The sequence below is a fragment of the Stegodyphus dumicola genome, chromosome 6 (genome assembly GCF_044657685.1).
Source record: "Stegodyphus dumicola isolate Sdum_Otavi_A_Nest chromosome 6, ASM4465768v1".
NCBI lineage: Eukaryota > Metazoa > Arthropoda > Arachnida > Araneae > Eresidae > Stegodyphus > Stegodyphus dumicola.
In genome coordinates this window covers 53,820,232-53,836,712 of record NC_140773.1, presented here as the reverse complement: position 1 = coordinate 53,836,712, position 16,481 = coordinate 53,820,232, and the positions used below count along the sequence as shown (strand labels likewise).

Genomic DNA, 16,481 nt, shown 5'->3' with positions numbered 1-16,481 from the left:
AGGGGACCCAATCGCCAAATCCTGGGTGTGGAGAAACCTCATCCAACACTCTTTTAGTTCGGGCGCCACTGTAGAGACATTGGGTATATTTAGAAGCAGAAGAGATGAAATTTTAGCAACCGCCTTCGCCCGGAAGCGAACCACGGACCTCTGTAATGACGGTCCCGCTTGCAGAACCACTACACCACGAAAACACGCTAGGAAAGTTGGAAAAATTATAATTTTGCCAATTATAGGAAAGTAATTCAATTTTTCACTTTAAGTATACATTATATTATAAATTTATTGATATAAATAAAGAATAAAATATAAATATAAGCAAATTAAATAAATATAGTATTTTTAATTATCAGTTTTACCAAAACCTAGAGAATGAATTATAATAGATGCAAACATTTGCTATTCATTTCGAAATCGTAAATATGATCATCATGAAAAATTTATTTTTCCCTGATTATGAAGGTTTTCTACTTTTGAATTCATATTTGCCTCTTTGAGTATATCTAAAAATTTAAATTATATTTTTTAATGTTTCTTAAAATTAATTTTTCTTTATTTTTAATAACTATTGCATGTTATTAATTATTGTTTATGCATGATATTATTTATTGTTTATGCATGATATTATTTATTGCTTACGCGTGATGTATAAATGTATAATTGTAATTTTAATTTCATTATAATTTATTTCCATATATTTGTATGTATTTAGAATTTTTGATATTTACTAACTTCTTTGAATAGCTTACAAAATATATGTAGCAATAAACTTTTGCTTCATGAGTAAGAAAATCATCACTTTATCTAAAATACTCTAAAGATATTCTTTTCTGAATTGTGATTATCGGTATATAAAAAATTGAAACCAGAACTGAGAGCGACATAGATAAATCCTGAATAACTTCTAGAAATGTATAGTTTCTTAAATTTCTCCAGAGAACTCCAGAATTTTCTTCCAGGCTGCAATTATTATTAAGAAGAATGAACACTCCAAGGATTGTTCCTCGGAGTAAATGTAAAAATTTAGCAAACACAATCTAAAATGTTATGCTGGGCAAAATTTGGAAAAAAATCATTTATTGGAAGATCTAGTCATCTGTCGTAAGCAAAAACAATATTTTATTTGCAATGCGATTAAAGTTTTAGATTATATTTAAATATTTTTTGGAAAGCAAAATTTTGTAGAACTGCAGATCATCACACTGATGCATTTTACTTTTAGCTTTTTAGGAATTTTCTGCGCTCATCTCATTATATGCTATTGTTCAAAATTAGAAGAATTTTCACATTTGGTTAACTGCCTTCGTAATTGATGAAGATTTTTAATGGAATTTTGGTAGGCACATAGTCGACAGAGGTTGTCATAGGCACGAGTCGACAGAGGTTGATTAATTAAGGATGTTGTCCCTTCAAATAGTCATGCAGTTCTCAAAGCATGATATCATACTTTGAGAACTAATGAATTAGGTTTCGAGTTTATGTGGGACTAAATCCCTTTGCTGCATTATAATTGATTTTGGAATCGTGGAGGTTTCTGGGAAGGGAGAGAAGAGTTGAAATTGCCTTCCCAAGACTCTTGACCATACTGCAGAAATTTATATCTAGAGACCTGACTGTCAAAACCATCAGATAAATATTCCCGCTTTCCAGAAAATCATGCACTTATGAGCTGACAGCCACCTGTCAAAGTGAAAGAACTAACATAAGATTCTTCCTATATGTTCCCTATATCTCGCTGCAGACAACATACGCGGCAAAATCCTAGTAAGATTCACGACGCTGCAAATACAGACATAATAAACAGCTGCACTGCAACATATTCTCTAATTACGGAAACAAACCCATTTTCACAATCCATTTTTCAACTCACATGCAAGCTTCATATTCATCTACTCCTCCGAGTAGTCTACAACAGACATGAACGTTTGCAACAACAGTCTACTTCATCCAATACAAAATTTCAGTGCCAAACAGAAGGATCAGGCTACGGTCATAGCTGATACTCTGTTCAGCACAACAATGAACAAGAACATCACACATGGAAACCAGTTTTTTATATTATAATAACATCCTCCAAGCAAAGGTGCAGTCAATTAGAAACAGCAGTAACTCATGCAGTATGCAACGTTAAATCTACAGATCTTATTTCATGAGTAATTTCCAAAGTGATCTGCAGCTCTTCAAACATCATCTCAACTAGATAATGACACATAAACAAGCAAGAAATTTCAATGGCAAAGAAGACAGCTCGAATCATCGAACGAAATTCACAGCATCTGACCCTACCTTAATTTCACCTCAAACGAGTCGACAACACTTTGTCTGAAGCAAAACAGCCGGACGAATGAGATCGCGTACTATAAGGCTATCACACTATCTATTCTTTCTCAAAGTCAGAAAATAATATATAATTTCACAGCACAGATAGCATTTCAGATTACAGGCCATGACCCATTTGCCACCTGATGAGTGATAGTGACAAATTCATCTGTCGTTGCATTGCAACTCCCTAACATCAACTGGCAAACTGCCCACTGGCGTCCAACTAATAGTTAAGATTTCCGGAGACTATAAATGAAAAAACTTTAACTGTAAACTGGAAGTTTTACAGATATACGGGCAATGGAATGCAGATCGAGGAAGGAATTCCAAAGTTTGAAGGATAAAAAGTAAGTCGCAAAAGTCTGTTACATTGGAAAAGTATTTGTTGAAGTTTTTGTGTTTTTACTTTCTATAATCGAAACGTATCTTAGATTTGTTTAGCTGTGTAATTCAGAAGGAGTCAATGCGAAAACTTAAATATCACGATCAATGCAGTTAATTTATAGCTACCCCACTATAGTTACGGTTAAGTAAAGAATGCAGTGTTTTGTTTGGCAACTGTGTTTTATGTTTTCCCAAAAATATTTCTCAAAATTACCAATTTGTCTAGAACTAAATCTTGAGTTGCGTAATTTAAGAATTTAATTTTGCGAATAACGTGAAATATTTAAAAACATATTTGAAATATGCATTTTACTGTCGTTTTTTATTTTAAAATCTTAGTTAAAACTTTGATGCAATTTAAATAAACACTTCTTACAGATCCATTGATGGCAATCCCATAGTTTGTAACTGCAGTGCTAAATGGCTGCAAGATAACTCCCAGAAGAAAATTTTAGGGCCACTCTGGGATCAAATTACGTGTGAGGATCCAGAGAACCCCAGTATGCGACCGCTGCTCATGAATGTTTCCTTCCCGGCTTGTGGTAAGTAGATTATTATTTTTTCTTCCCTCGATTCCTGATATTTGTAAACACATGAGAATGTTAGCAGCAGGAATGAAAAGAGTAAGAAAAGTCTTCTGATATAACTAAAATACAATGAAAGGAGATCTCACGGTTAATTCATGATGCGCTGTAACATTTACTTAGTGTTAGTCTGAGACTTATTTCTTCGCACCTAGCTGTGATATCAAACATGGAGAGAAATGCATTGGGTGACTGAATGTGAAAATAAAGCAGATCAATGTTTTTCTTGAAAGAATCGAATTTTACAAACGAATAACGTAAACGCTACAACTAAAGTAATGTATAATAATGTTAAATGAATTTAAATTTAAAAGGTAAGAAGTGGAACACACGTTTCACATATATTTACTTTTGATAAAATATTCTGTTTTAACAGTTTGATTGAAAATACGAATACATTTTTAATCTATAGCTTATATATCTGTTCACTAATTTCTGTACATATGAAATCTATTTTCTAAGGAAATCTTTTAATTTTATGTTCTCAAAATCAAAATTTTCCCTCTGGCCAGTTCCATTCAGTAATTTACATATTTTCCTGCTTTTAATATCGTGTGGCATATATGAAATGTTCACTTACAGTTAAACAAGTTAGATAAAACAGAAAATTTAACTTGATTGTTACTTAGAAACATTCAAATTTCCTTGTAAATTTACTCTTACGTGGAACATGGAAATTTTAGAGTAATTATAATTACATATATTTATTTCTGTATTATTTGACAAATTATTTTTTTACGATTGCAATGCATTTGTTGCCAAATTTTATAACCATAATTATTAGCTGCATAAAACAATGTTAAAGTTGAACCTTCTTATTATACTGTGCATTATACAATTTATCGGCTATTTGGTGGCCCAGTGAAAGGCTAATGTACGAAAGCCCACAAGTCCACACCACAAAAAACGCCATATACAGAAAGAATAAAAACAGCTATAGCACAACAATTAGTGTGGTTTTTTTAATCGATACAAGGTTTATCGATATGCACTTTTATCCTTGTGAGCTCTTACCCACTTTTGTCCGTGTATTTATCGTGTGGGTAATCATGACTGCTCAGTTTCTTTGACTCTGTAACGTAGATCTTGTCATCCAATGAGTATTGAGCAGGGATCGCATGTATTTTCGTATATCACATTTTGGTTTGTATATATTTCAGCTTTATTATTACTTATCGTGTCACTGAAGAATTCTCTTTCCGACGATGAATGACAATGAAATTCCGGATAAAACTGTGAACATGTTTTTCTAATAAATATTTATAATCCATTAAGTCATCTATTGAAATTTATGCAACTCGCTTAAACGTTTCACTAGAAATTAAAGCACGGTCATTGTTCAACAGATCCGCTATCTATCGGAAGGCTGCAATTTAATTAAATCTGTGTTATATGTGTTCATCCATGATAAGCATATTTACGAAGCATGGAAAATAAATATTACACTTCATATTTTATGAAAAGAACAACTTAAAATAAAACAGAAGCATGCATGTGTTTAAGCTGAATTGGTCCACATCTTGTAATTCATTCAACGTACACCCTCCTCCTATTCAGAGAGATATTTTCTTTAGAAATGAACTTTTTGATCCGACTACAATTCATTGAATAGAAATAGAAAAACCTTTGACTGTGCGACTTCAGAAGTCTGGGGTACAGGCAAATTTCCTTTTCTACCGTCATCTTTATCAAAGTCAAATGTACCATAAATAGATATTGACAGGAGGAAAACTAAAAGTGAAAAGAAGGACGAAGCATATAAAACCACTTAGAATAAATCAGCTTAGCTTGAAGTTTCCAAGCAAAAGGCCACATTCAAGACTAATCATATTTATTTTAAATGATTTGCGAAATTGCATGTGATTTTTCAAAAGCTGGAAAGCTAAAAGACTTTTTTCCCGCTATACATTTAATTCTCAAATTACTAAAGAAAACTATTAATTTTACCTATATTAAATTCAAAATCTGTATCTTTAACTTCCTTTTTAGTTGCATTCTTGATAGGCGCAATCCAAGATACAGATAGTTATTAAATTTAAATGAGATCATTTTGGCAGAAGTCCAATCCATTTTCGACGATTTAAGCAAAACATTTATGGTTCACTTGTCTTAATGAATGCAAAGTCTCAAACTGGTTTTCGAAACAATGGGAAAAAACTTTCATTGATTACCGGAAAATAATTCTCAGAAAGAATCAGTTTTCCCTCATTAATGCCAATTTTCATTGCCATTCACAAATCCTTATTTTAGTAAAATGTCCCTGGAAATGTAATATTTTAACGAAGGTCTTTAAATATGGTTATTTTTATTTGCTCTGCATTGGTTAGAATGTTGTGATTTTAAACGTACTTCTAAAACACTCTTTTTTCACCTATATTGATAAAAATTAGCTTGTAGCCTAAGTCAAAAATGTTTTTCAAAATAACTGAGTATATTTATTGCTCGCTACTTACACGAACTATTTAGAAAAGGATAAACGTTTTCACAAGTCAGTTTTCTAGAATTTACATATGCACAATAATAGATCACGCATTCAATCCGTGCTTTAAGCTCCCTGTTTTTTTTTTTTTCCTTATCCTTCTGATCTAATAGAATCTTAATCATACACGTGAATTCATCATGGCCAAGAGGTAGTAAGCTCTTGTTTCTGTTTGACCTTAAGGACCATTAGCGGCGACATTTCCCCTGTTTAATCCCAGTTTTGAAGGAACAAACTACAAGGAATAAACAATTGAATCCTTCCTTCCGTTGTGTACTCATTCAGATTCAGTTCCTTAGTCCCACCATCCTCCCGAGAAGAACTTCGCCTCAACAGCACTTCATTACCCATGCGAATTTACGGGAAACTTCCTTTGGTAAGAAAGGCTTTAAAAGCCGCAAAAATACTTTACTCTTGCAAATATACATTTCTTCTTAGACATTCAAACCGAGACTGAAGATTGCGGCAGTAGGCTTCTCTGCCACCGCGACAACAGTAAGGCTAGAAGGTTGTATACCAAATAAAATGTTGGTCAGTTAAATGTTACGAGTAAAATGTCTTCAGCTTGCTGTTAGAAAAACAAATTCTTCCACTTTAGACAGGTTTAACTAGTAAGCACTTTTCTCGCATCAACAAAATTCACAGTTCACTTCTTAAATTACTATTACATGAATTATTTCTCGGAAAAACGAGAGAGCACTCATTGCCAGTTGTCTTCTAAAGCAGCAAACAGATAAGCATTGCATTTCATCGCTACGTTCGGGAAAAAGAATATCGTAAATCTTATATTGCACAGTGTTATAATTACCCATGCGAATTTACTGGAAACCTCCTTTGGTAAGAAAGGCATTCTCCAAGATTTCTAAACTTATAATATGTCTTCCATTTCGGCTATAGATTCAGCTGAATACAAATCGCTGTTTCAGTAACTCTGAATCAATGAATTGCTTACTCATTTATTTTTTCCTTCTTGCTTAACATTTTACTGTTAGAAGATTTTTCCTTTTAAGTGCAGCGGTTACTGTGTAGTTCTTTTCTGAAATACTTCTTTTCTTGATTTCTGTAATCCTAGCCTGTGAGATTTATTTATTTGTACTTACTGAAATAGAAAGAAGACGGAAGTGTGTTTAATACTTTAGAAATACGTCTATACTTTAGAAATACGTCACGTTCAGTTTCTTCAAGTATTACCCTTATTTTTGTATAAAAAAAAAAGTATTTCTATTTTCTGTAAAGCAACGTACCATTTATAGACATTGCAAAGAAATTATAAATTTCGCCTATGTAAACTAATGACTGTATATTATATATACGTTATGTTGTATAAACGTCTATTCTTCATACTTCATTCACATAATAGAGTGTGATTTTCAGAAAACTTTTGTGTGGGTTCTACTTCAATACTTCTTTTTACTGTTTTGAATAATTCTGTAAATTCCTACCCACTTGAATTTAAACAGCAGATCCTTTTCATTGAGAAGCTAAGATATTAATCGCACGAGGTACAGCAATAAGTATTCTAGCTAAGAATTGCTGATTACTTTAGACCCTGAATTTAACAAATGTCTGATTTAATATTCAAATGAATTTAGATGAAATAATCTAAGGTAACCGGCGATTAGTCTGCTGCAAAATTAATCATATTTATTCGACTACATATCAGTCTTTAATAACTTTCACATATATCATTTTCATTTTCATTAAATTTCAAATATTTAATATTAATAATCGTAGTTTGGAGAATTAAACATATTAACCTCAGTGCGACGGAAAAATTAACAGTAGTTGAGGTATTTGAAACTGGTATATCTCTTGGCTTTGTACATTTTATGCTTTCTCTGTTTTACTATTATAGGTACAAAAAATGGTCCCACAAAAATAGAAATATTTCTTTACTTAAAGGATATATCATCAAGCTGTTCATTGTAAATATCTGAAACTTTTTTTATCTCTTTCATTTCCCAAATTCGAGGACCATTTACCTTTCTTTGAAGAGAAGTCACATCTTATAGGATCTCACTTATAGGAGTACTAAGGAAAGCAATGGTATTTATAAATACTTCAGATAACAATTAGAGAATGAGAGTGTCTTCCAGCATTTGGTATCTAGCACAGCAATCAAAATGTTCTAGTTGCATAGAGAGTTGAAAAAAGATATGCCGAAATTTAATAGTGATACATTTGTTAACTTTAAATTTGAAGTTTTTTGAATTTAATCCTGAAATTATATAGATGCAGAGCAGGTTTGAAGAAATTCCTATTTACAGTACTTGTCATGAAAACTGGAACACCAGAACGGACCTCAAAATCACATGAAAGGAACGAGAATTTGGGATATGCAAATGATTATTATTTTAGCACATTTAAAAGACGCAGTATGAAGAAACGACCTCTGAAGCACTGCTTAAAAGAAAAGATGTGTAGTGGATTTCTCATTCGGAAAGCGCTTTGTGAGGTTGGAGTCTCCTCAGAATATCGTTTTATGTCTCGAATAATAATAAGAAATGCTTACCAGCAAGTATCGGAATTAGATAGAGGTAGGATTGCTGCCTATGGAAAGTGTGGACTATCGTTCTGTGATATCGTCGGTCGCACTGGTCGACATCCAACCAGTGTCATGCGAATATGGAATCAATGAATTGCTAAGATCATACTGAACGGCATGAAGGCTCTCAGCGCCCCCCCATGACTAACGAGAGGACAGACTTATTGTGAGGTCAGCCCTGCAAAACCGTACGACTACATCAGGGACCATTAGACAGTAAACTGGGCATTACATTACAGTACATTAGGGTAAACTGGGCATTACATTACAGTACATTAGGGTAAACTGGGCATTACATTACAGTACATTAAACTGGGCATCCATTATCAGCTCGTAAGTTGCGTCGACGTTTGCAGCAGCGTGGGCTATAAGCAGGGTGATCATTATTTCGGTTTCCCTTGACAATGCAGCATTGAGAGAAACGGCGACTCTGGTGCGTGAAACGACAAAGCTGGGTACAAGACTGGCACACTGTCGCCTTTTCAACCGAGTCCCGTTCTACGTGCAGTATTCTGATGGCTGTATACGTGTCTGAAGGGTCCGGGGAGACCGCACGTCACCTGCTTAAATTTTATCGGCCCTGGACCTGCTGTGATGGTTTGGGCAACCACTGGGTATACGATACGCATATCTCTAGTTCGGACTAATGGTAATTTGAACGCAGATGGGTACATTTCTGACATCTTACGTCCAGTGTTTGTGTCCTATCGTCGAGGCCTGCCAAATGCTACGTTCCAACAAGATAAAGCAAGACCGCATGTCGCACGTCGTGTACTGAACTGCCTCGATATACAGGGTTGATTACTCAGTCTGTTCAGTTCCACAGATCTGCCGCTATTCGATTGCTGCTCTGGCCTGCGCGGTCTCCAGATCTGTCACCCATTGAAAACATGCCGTCATGGGTTGCTGAGAAACTGGCCCTCCATCCCTCTCCAACTAATACGATTGATGAAGAGTGGCATAGACTTGAAGCCGCATGGAATGAGTTGCCCGTTTCTGTTTGCCAAGCCTAGTTCGACTCCATGCCGAGTAAGGGATGGCAGGGGCGGGAGCTGTTTCTGCTAATTTCGGACCCTTGTAAACCCCAAACTGCTTCAAATTAATCATTTTATCTTCATGCCATACAACTTTAAGTGCAATAAATATCTTTTTGTATTTGCTTCCTTTCATGGTGTTGCAAGTTTAATGGCCAGCAGTGTATACAAATTTAATCTAGCACTGCGTTCTACATATATTCGGTCAGGCGATGAGTTTACGCTCCCTATGTAAAATAATTATCCGAAACTCATCACAACAAATTAGGGTTTTCATAGAAAAAAATGTAATACAGAAGATGAAATTAAAAGGGGCCTAAAACCAGCAAATAATTAACCCATATCTAAAGTACATTTCTAAACCTGTAGGGTAAACCCTATAGAACGCGGAATTCACGTCATTAACACATTTCGCGTACGGCAGAATCGCGTTCCGTAAAATTAAAGTTCTTTGGAAAAAGCAGGTTAGTTATAGTTCAGATTAAGCAGGTATGTACAACTTTTACAAATCTAAATATTATTGTAATTAAAAGACAAAAATGAAGCAAATGTTAATAAAAAGATTTCTATTACTGCTTAATGCTAAGTGTAGGTACATAATACAATTATTTTTTAAATAACTGGTGATTTTTGTTTGGGACAATGTTTGACGCAACTAATAGGTTTCGAAGCTAGGAATGCAAGGATTTTAATACCTCTCATAAACTATCCTCTTCTTTCTTCGTTTGGGTCAATCTCCATTACAAAAGCATGCAGTTTCTGTGCCTTTTTTTAACAATACGCTTATCTTCTTGTATGTTAATGGCTTTTCATTTTTTCCCTTTCTTTCACTGCTTACACCGTCCTCTGCTGTGATTAGATTTTCCTATTCTTCATTATTTCACGTCCGTCCATGTAATTTTTTATTTCTCCTTTTTCTGCATCTGAAAATCTTTTGCTGACAATTGCTTTCGCAAATTTGTACAATTTCCGTGACTTCGTTTTCAATCGATAGAAATGCTTTAAATTTGTTGGCAACTTCTGATCATTAGTGATATTGTAGAAACATTAGGTTATTTCGAAGCAGGAGATACGAAAAATGAGCCGGGACTCGAACCACGGACCCCTCGAATTCGCGTCGAGCATGCTGATTACTACACCACGAACGCATGCTAAGAAGGCGGAAGAAATATCTTATAATGTCACCAAGCATTCATTACTGATGAATCGATTCTTTCTTGTTCTCATGGAGTTAATAATTTCTATATTGTCTTAAGTTGAATTGCTTCCAAAATATCATTATTGTGTCATGCTTTCCTTCGATTAATGCTTTACTGGCAGATATATAAAAATGCTTGACACATTTGAATATTTTTATGATTCCTTGACCTATTTGCTAGAAGCTATGCTCTGTGCAAGGAATGAAACATCTCTATTTGGATATTGAGATGGTTTCGGCACTGTGTCCTGAAACGTCATCGACAATTAGGAGAAATTTAAAGCTCAGGTTTCGCTGCTCTTCATGTAAATGTCATGTTTATCTTCTTAGGTTATCTTCAGAGTCATGCATGACTTATTAATGAATGAAGTTTCAACTAGTCATTAAAGAGGGCTTTTGTTACACAAGACTTTTTATTCCAGTCTCGCAGAACGGCAAATGCAAATCGATAAATTAGCAGGCTTGCCCTTGGTGTCGTATGATGCTATTCCGCAAAAGCAAAGGGAATGAATGCCCTTAAAAGCTCTGAAATCCGAGGTAAAATTTTGTGTCTTTGTGAAGTTTATTAATTGTCTCATTCGCTTACAAAAAATCTGATGTGTACACCACATGAGTTCCTTGTACGGAATATTAAACTATGCGCATTTTTTTCTTGAATTTCATTTAAATTGATTGGATTGAATTAAATCTACTTCTTCGACAGCGCATAAACCACAATAGAATAAATGCACCCTTTAAAATTCACTATTTTGTTTACTATAATGACACTCTGAATGCACAAAATTTATATCATTTGAAGAATTATCGTTCCCACATGTTCTATTCAAATACTATTATAAAGCTAAAACGATGTATGAAAGAAATTAAGCAAACAAAACAGAAAAGAAACAGTTTTTCACAGACGGTTTAGTATTTCTCATTCAATTAATTCAGTTCTAACTTCGCGAAAAGGCAAAAATACATAAAAACTCAAAATACGAGTTTCTGCATTAAAAATTACGAAGTAAATCTTAAACACTTATTTCCTCGAAGAAATTCCAGAAGGATTAAGCATGATTTAATTCTCAATAATAAATGAAGACGTTATTTTTATATTGCGAAGCTTAGTCTCTCTAGATTGGCAACAAATCTACAATTCTGCTGTTTCAAATGTAAACAAATATGTCCACCATGTTATTTAAAACTTAACCGCACTTAAACAGCTTTTAAATTGTTGATAATTGTACAAATATTGCTTCCAGAATTATGAAAGGCATAAAAACCTTGGCTAAATCGCAGAATAGGCTGCATCAGTCGATGCTGTGTTTTTTCTCTTATGCTTGGGCACGCCTTTTTATGACGTAATATTGGTTACGCCTCTTCTTAGAAACAAGTTATAAGTATGCTATAGCTTCGTATTTAAAGAAAACTTAAATTATATTTTAACTGAGTTGAAATGGTAGGTTTATAATGTTCTGCGCGAAATTTTTTAAATTATAAATCTACTTTTGTGTGTTGTGTGGTAGTGTTAGCATTTAATCAACGAATTATCTCTCACAAATGTATTATTAAGATACCAAACGATCATTAGCAAACGATTAAAAATATTGAATGCATGAATTAAAAATTATAACCGTAACTTCTGAAAATACAGAAAAGAATTCTTTTACTTAAAGAATGTTTTGATTATTGATTAGTGTGTCTAATTCGGTGCTTACTGCAGAATGGATGAGTATCAGAATCTGGATTTTTTTAATCAGTTGGAGCGAAGAGGCAAAAAGAGCGTTATTGAGTGGTGTATGGAGAAAAGTTTGATTGCAATATCTTATAAATACCCAATTTGTGGAACAAATATGAAACTAGTAGAGAGACGGTTTTGAGACGTATAGACGATTTTGAGGGGTGTGCAAGGCCAAGTTTGTGCAACTCTGAGATGTTTTTTTGAGTAAAAATTGATCGATGTGCACATGGGCAAAGCCAATGCGGTGCGCGATGCCTAGTTTGTGCAATTCTGGGATTTTTTTAGTGAAAATAGATCGATTTGTACATGGGCAAAGTCAATGTGGTGCGCAATGCCGAGGTTGTGCGCGATGCCGAGTGTGTGCAATTCTGGAATTTTTTTAAGTGAAAATAGATCGATGTGCACATGGGCAAAGCCAGTGTGGTGCACAATGCCGAGTTTTGTTTTGTTTTTGCTAGAACGCCCCAACCCGCCTGATCACAAAGTGATCTTATGGTTCAAAAAGAAGTGTCCCATTCACACCACAAGCGTAGGCAGCCAGAGACCCGGAGAGCTATGCCCAGTTTGTGCAATTCTGGGATTTTTTAAGTGAAAATAGATCGATGTATACATGGGCAAAGCCAATGTGGTGCGCAATGCCGAGGTTGTGCAATTCTGGGATGTTTTTTTTAAAGTGAAAATGGATTGATGTGCACATGGGCAAGCCAATGTGGTGCGCAATGCCGAGGTTCTGAGCGATGCAGAGTTTGTGCAATTCTGGGATTTTTTTAAGTGAAAATAGATCGATGTGCACATGGGCAAAGCCAATGTGGTGCGCAATGCCGAGGTTGTGCGCGATGCCGAGTTTGTGCAATTCTGTGATGTTTTTTGAAGTGAAAATAGATCGATGTGCACATGGGCAAAGTCAATGTGTTGCGCAATCCCGAGTTTGAGCAATTCTCTGATTTTTCTTTTAAGTGAAAATAGATGAATGAGCACATGGACACCGAGTTTGTGGAATTCTTTGATGTTTTTCGAGCGAATACTGATCGTCGTGTAGAAAAGAAAACGAGGTTGTGTGTAATGCCGAGCAGTAATGTAACTTTATTTATGTGCAATGTTTAACATATCGTTAGTGTATTTTAAATTTGTATTGTTGTTTTAATTGTGAATTATATTTAAGACGTCATTTTTCATTTAAATTGTATTTTTAATTTTTTGGCTTTGATATGTTTATAACGCTTTCCGAATTACGACATATATCGATAGCCCGACGATCTACTCCAACAGTAGCAAAATTGTTAACTTTAACTCTTGAATTAACATTTATCTCATATTTTAATACGTAGTGTTTGGTATCGTAATTGCACTTGATAATATGGATTCATTGATAATATGTGTGTGTGTGCGTATGTGAAGCATTGCTTAGTGTTCCAAGTTTGTAGTATTTTATTATATTATCTTTCATTCTAAGAAATTAGATTTTTTTTATTTATTAATGCGTAGAATGCTAGCATGCCTACACAGAATATGGCGTGATTTAGGAATTTTAGAAACTGATATGAAAGCTGTGTAATGATGTTCATATGCAATAAAAAATATTCTTCTTTTTTTTATTAATGTAAAGTTTAAAATTTTTAGAAATAATGAAAATTGTCTAATTATTGGTATGTAAGGAATTATGTCGTTACGTAGCAAGAAGGTCATTTGTAAAAATGATAAAATTGAAATGTTCTACAATATGAATTTAAATTTTTTAAAAAAATATTTTATTTGTATAAATAAAAAAATTAATAAAAATAATAATAATAATTTAATAAAAATATTTGAAAATATTGAAGCTCTACAAGTATTAGAGACTGCGACGTTGTTTATCGTTTTAATAATTGGTAGAATTCGCTCACTGTATCATGGTAATTTTAAACATAAACAAATTATTATACTTATTATCAGTAAAGCCTAAGCTTAAATGTTATAAATGTAAATTAAAAGTAAAAAACTTGATATTAATTTACAATAATAAACAATTTATTATTGTTATTTTTAAGAGAAAATAGAAAGTACACGTAGTGTAAATGCGAGACTACATTGTGACGTCATAAGCTTAGTCCCACCCATTTATGGACGTCACACAGCTCCTCCTACTAAACTTTGTTGATGCAGCCTATTCTGCGCTTTTACCAAAATCTTAACCGGAAGATAAAAACAACACAATTCAATCATTTTTAAAGCAAAAAATGTACAATTTACAAACATATAAGAGTAAAGAAACTGAGATCACTGAGCCGGGTAACAGAGTGGATATATATATAAATATATTTATATACGTTTGGTGCGGCCGATTGCAACCAAAATACGAGGTGCACATCTACATGTTATAGCAGTCCTATATACAAAATTTCAACGTTCTGAGGCTACTCGTTTTTGAGTTATGCGAGATACGTACGTACGTACATACGTTTGTACAGACGCCACGAAAAATTCTCTTCAGAATTAATTTTAAAGCAGTTTTATTTATTTATTTATTTATTTATTTAGTTTTTTTTTTTTTTTTTTTTTTTTTTTTTTTTGAGGAAAAGAGTCTTTTATTCTGTCCTTACGTACAGATATCACGCAAAAACATCGTTAAATTGTATTCGATAGCGGTCAAAATGAATATTTTCGTTGAAATATGTTGCCTGGAACTTTTCGCGATGACAATACTTCCTTTTTACTTCGTACAAGGAAGTAAAAAGGGACCCGTCTCATCCGGATTGAAAACTTACTGCAGAACGTAACTCTAATCTTCAATTAATTTCAAAAATGTAGATTCGACTATTTTGTAGTGGGCCTGTATAGTATCATTGATTAAATAAGTTAGCTAATTTTGCAATAGAGTTTGTAGAATGACTAGTACGAATATCTAATGGTTATAAGCATCCGCACACAATTTATCCTACAACTTAATGCTTGTGCTGCAGTATTCGCACACATTTAATTATACTGCCAGAAATTTTGGGATCATTTGTATACTAATAGATTATTATTATTATTTATTTGTCCATGTTTCGACAGAAAGTAGATTCCCTTGCAGAAATGGTATAAAATTCTGTTGGTTCACCTTAGTGGTCGGAAGCCATCTCAGCGGCGCACTCACTCACTCAGGACTGTGTCGCGTATGATTGAAATTCTCTCGTTGACCAAATTAAGTGGAGAAAATTAACATAAGGAGTAAACGCAAACTCACTTTCTGCAAGTCCGCATTCGGCATGGGTTTATTGAATTGCGTTTTAATGTAACAAGGCGGGTAGCGCTATTGTGCTCGTGTATATAATCACCTAAGACACAAAGCTAAAGCTCCGTGCCGCTTCACAATGCAAACAGTGCAAAGTAGCTATGCATAATTTTATGCTATATTGTTTGGCAACCCTTTTGTTGTTCACCCTGAGGTGAGGACATAATAGCTATACACTTATTCTGATTATGCATATATGTATCACCCTCATAATATTTTGACGCATCTCTGTGCCTACAAATTTGTTAACAAAGTAAGTGTTTTTTTATAAAATACTCTTATGTAGAAATTTCGTAATTATTTAAGTATTAATACATAATTATTAAAGTTATTATTAGTATTATTCCTCAAACACCTTGTGTAAAATTACAGAAAACAAAACACAATTAGTTGATGCCAATGCCTCCGTCCAAGAGTGAAAATTTTGTGTACCATTCTAATAAAAATACATTTTGAGATACAATAGATGTAACTCTATTGCTTAAGTATTTATTAAGTTTCCATTAGGAAATTAAAATGTAAAAACATTGTAGAATATAAATAATCTATAATTTATGTACAGTATTACTGTGAATAATTTTATGACCACATTTTTCAAAATACGTTATCAGAAGCGGGATATATTCTGTGGCGATTTAGAATCTCAAAAACTTTCCTACCTAGCTATTTTACAGTAATGTATAAAGTGGCAAATTCTATTCGCAGTGCTTTCAACGATTTTCCAATGCTTGTGAAAAGGAAGCAGATAGTGAAGATTTCAGCTTCAAAAGGTTAGGCTGTTGAAATTCAGTAGTATTTCCCTCAAGAGTATTTCCCTTCAAAACTTTTCAGAAATCCCCTTTCTTAACATAATAGGATGCATTTCAAATTCCTTGCTTCTTTGGTGTAGAGGGCGCTAGTGAAATGGAAGAATCAAAGAACGAAAGCATGCTCTTTCCCTCAAAATTTCAAAGAATTCATAT

General features: G+C 33.7%; 1 protein-coding gene across 1 annotated transcript in view; it reads left to right on the top strand.

Moving 5' to 3' along the window:
- Window positions 1–16,481, top strand: part of LOC118204971 (BDNF/NT-3 growth factors receptor-like) — a 722,804-nt gene that overhangs the window by 543,825 nt on the left and 162,498 nt on the right. The window contains exon 5 of the mRNA XM_085818323.1: window positions 3,085–3,248. Within this exon, the coding sequence (XP_085674449.1) occupies window positions 3,085–3,248 (164 nt within the window). The remainder of the gene's footprint in view (window positions 1–3,084; window positions 3,249–16,481) is intronic.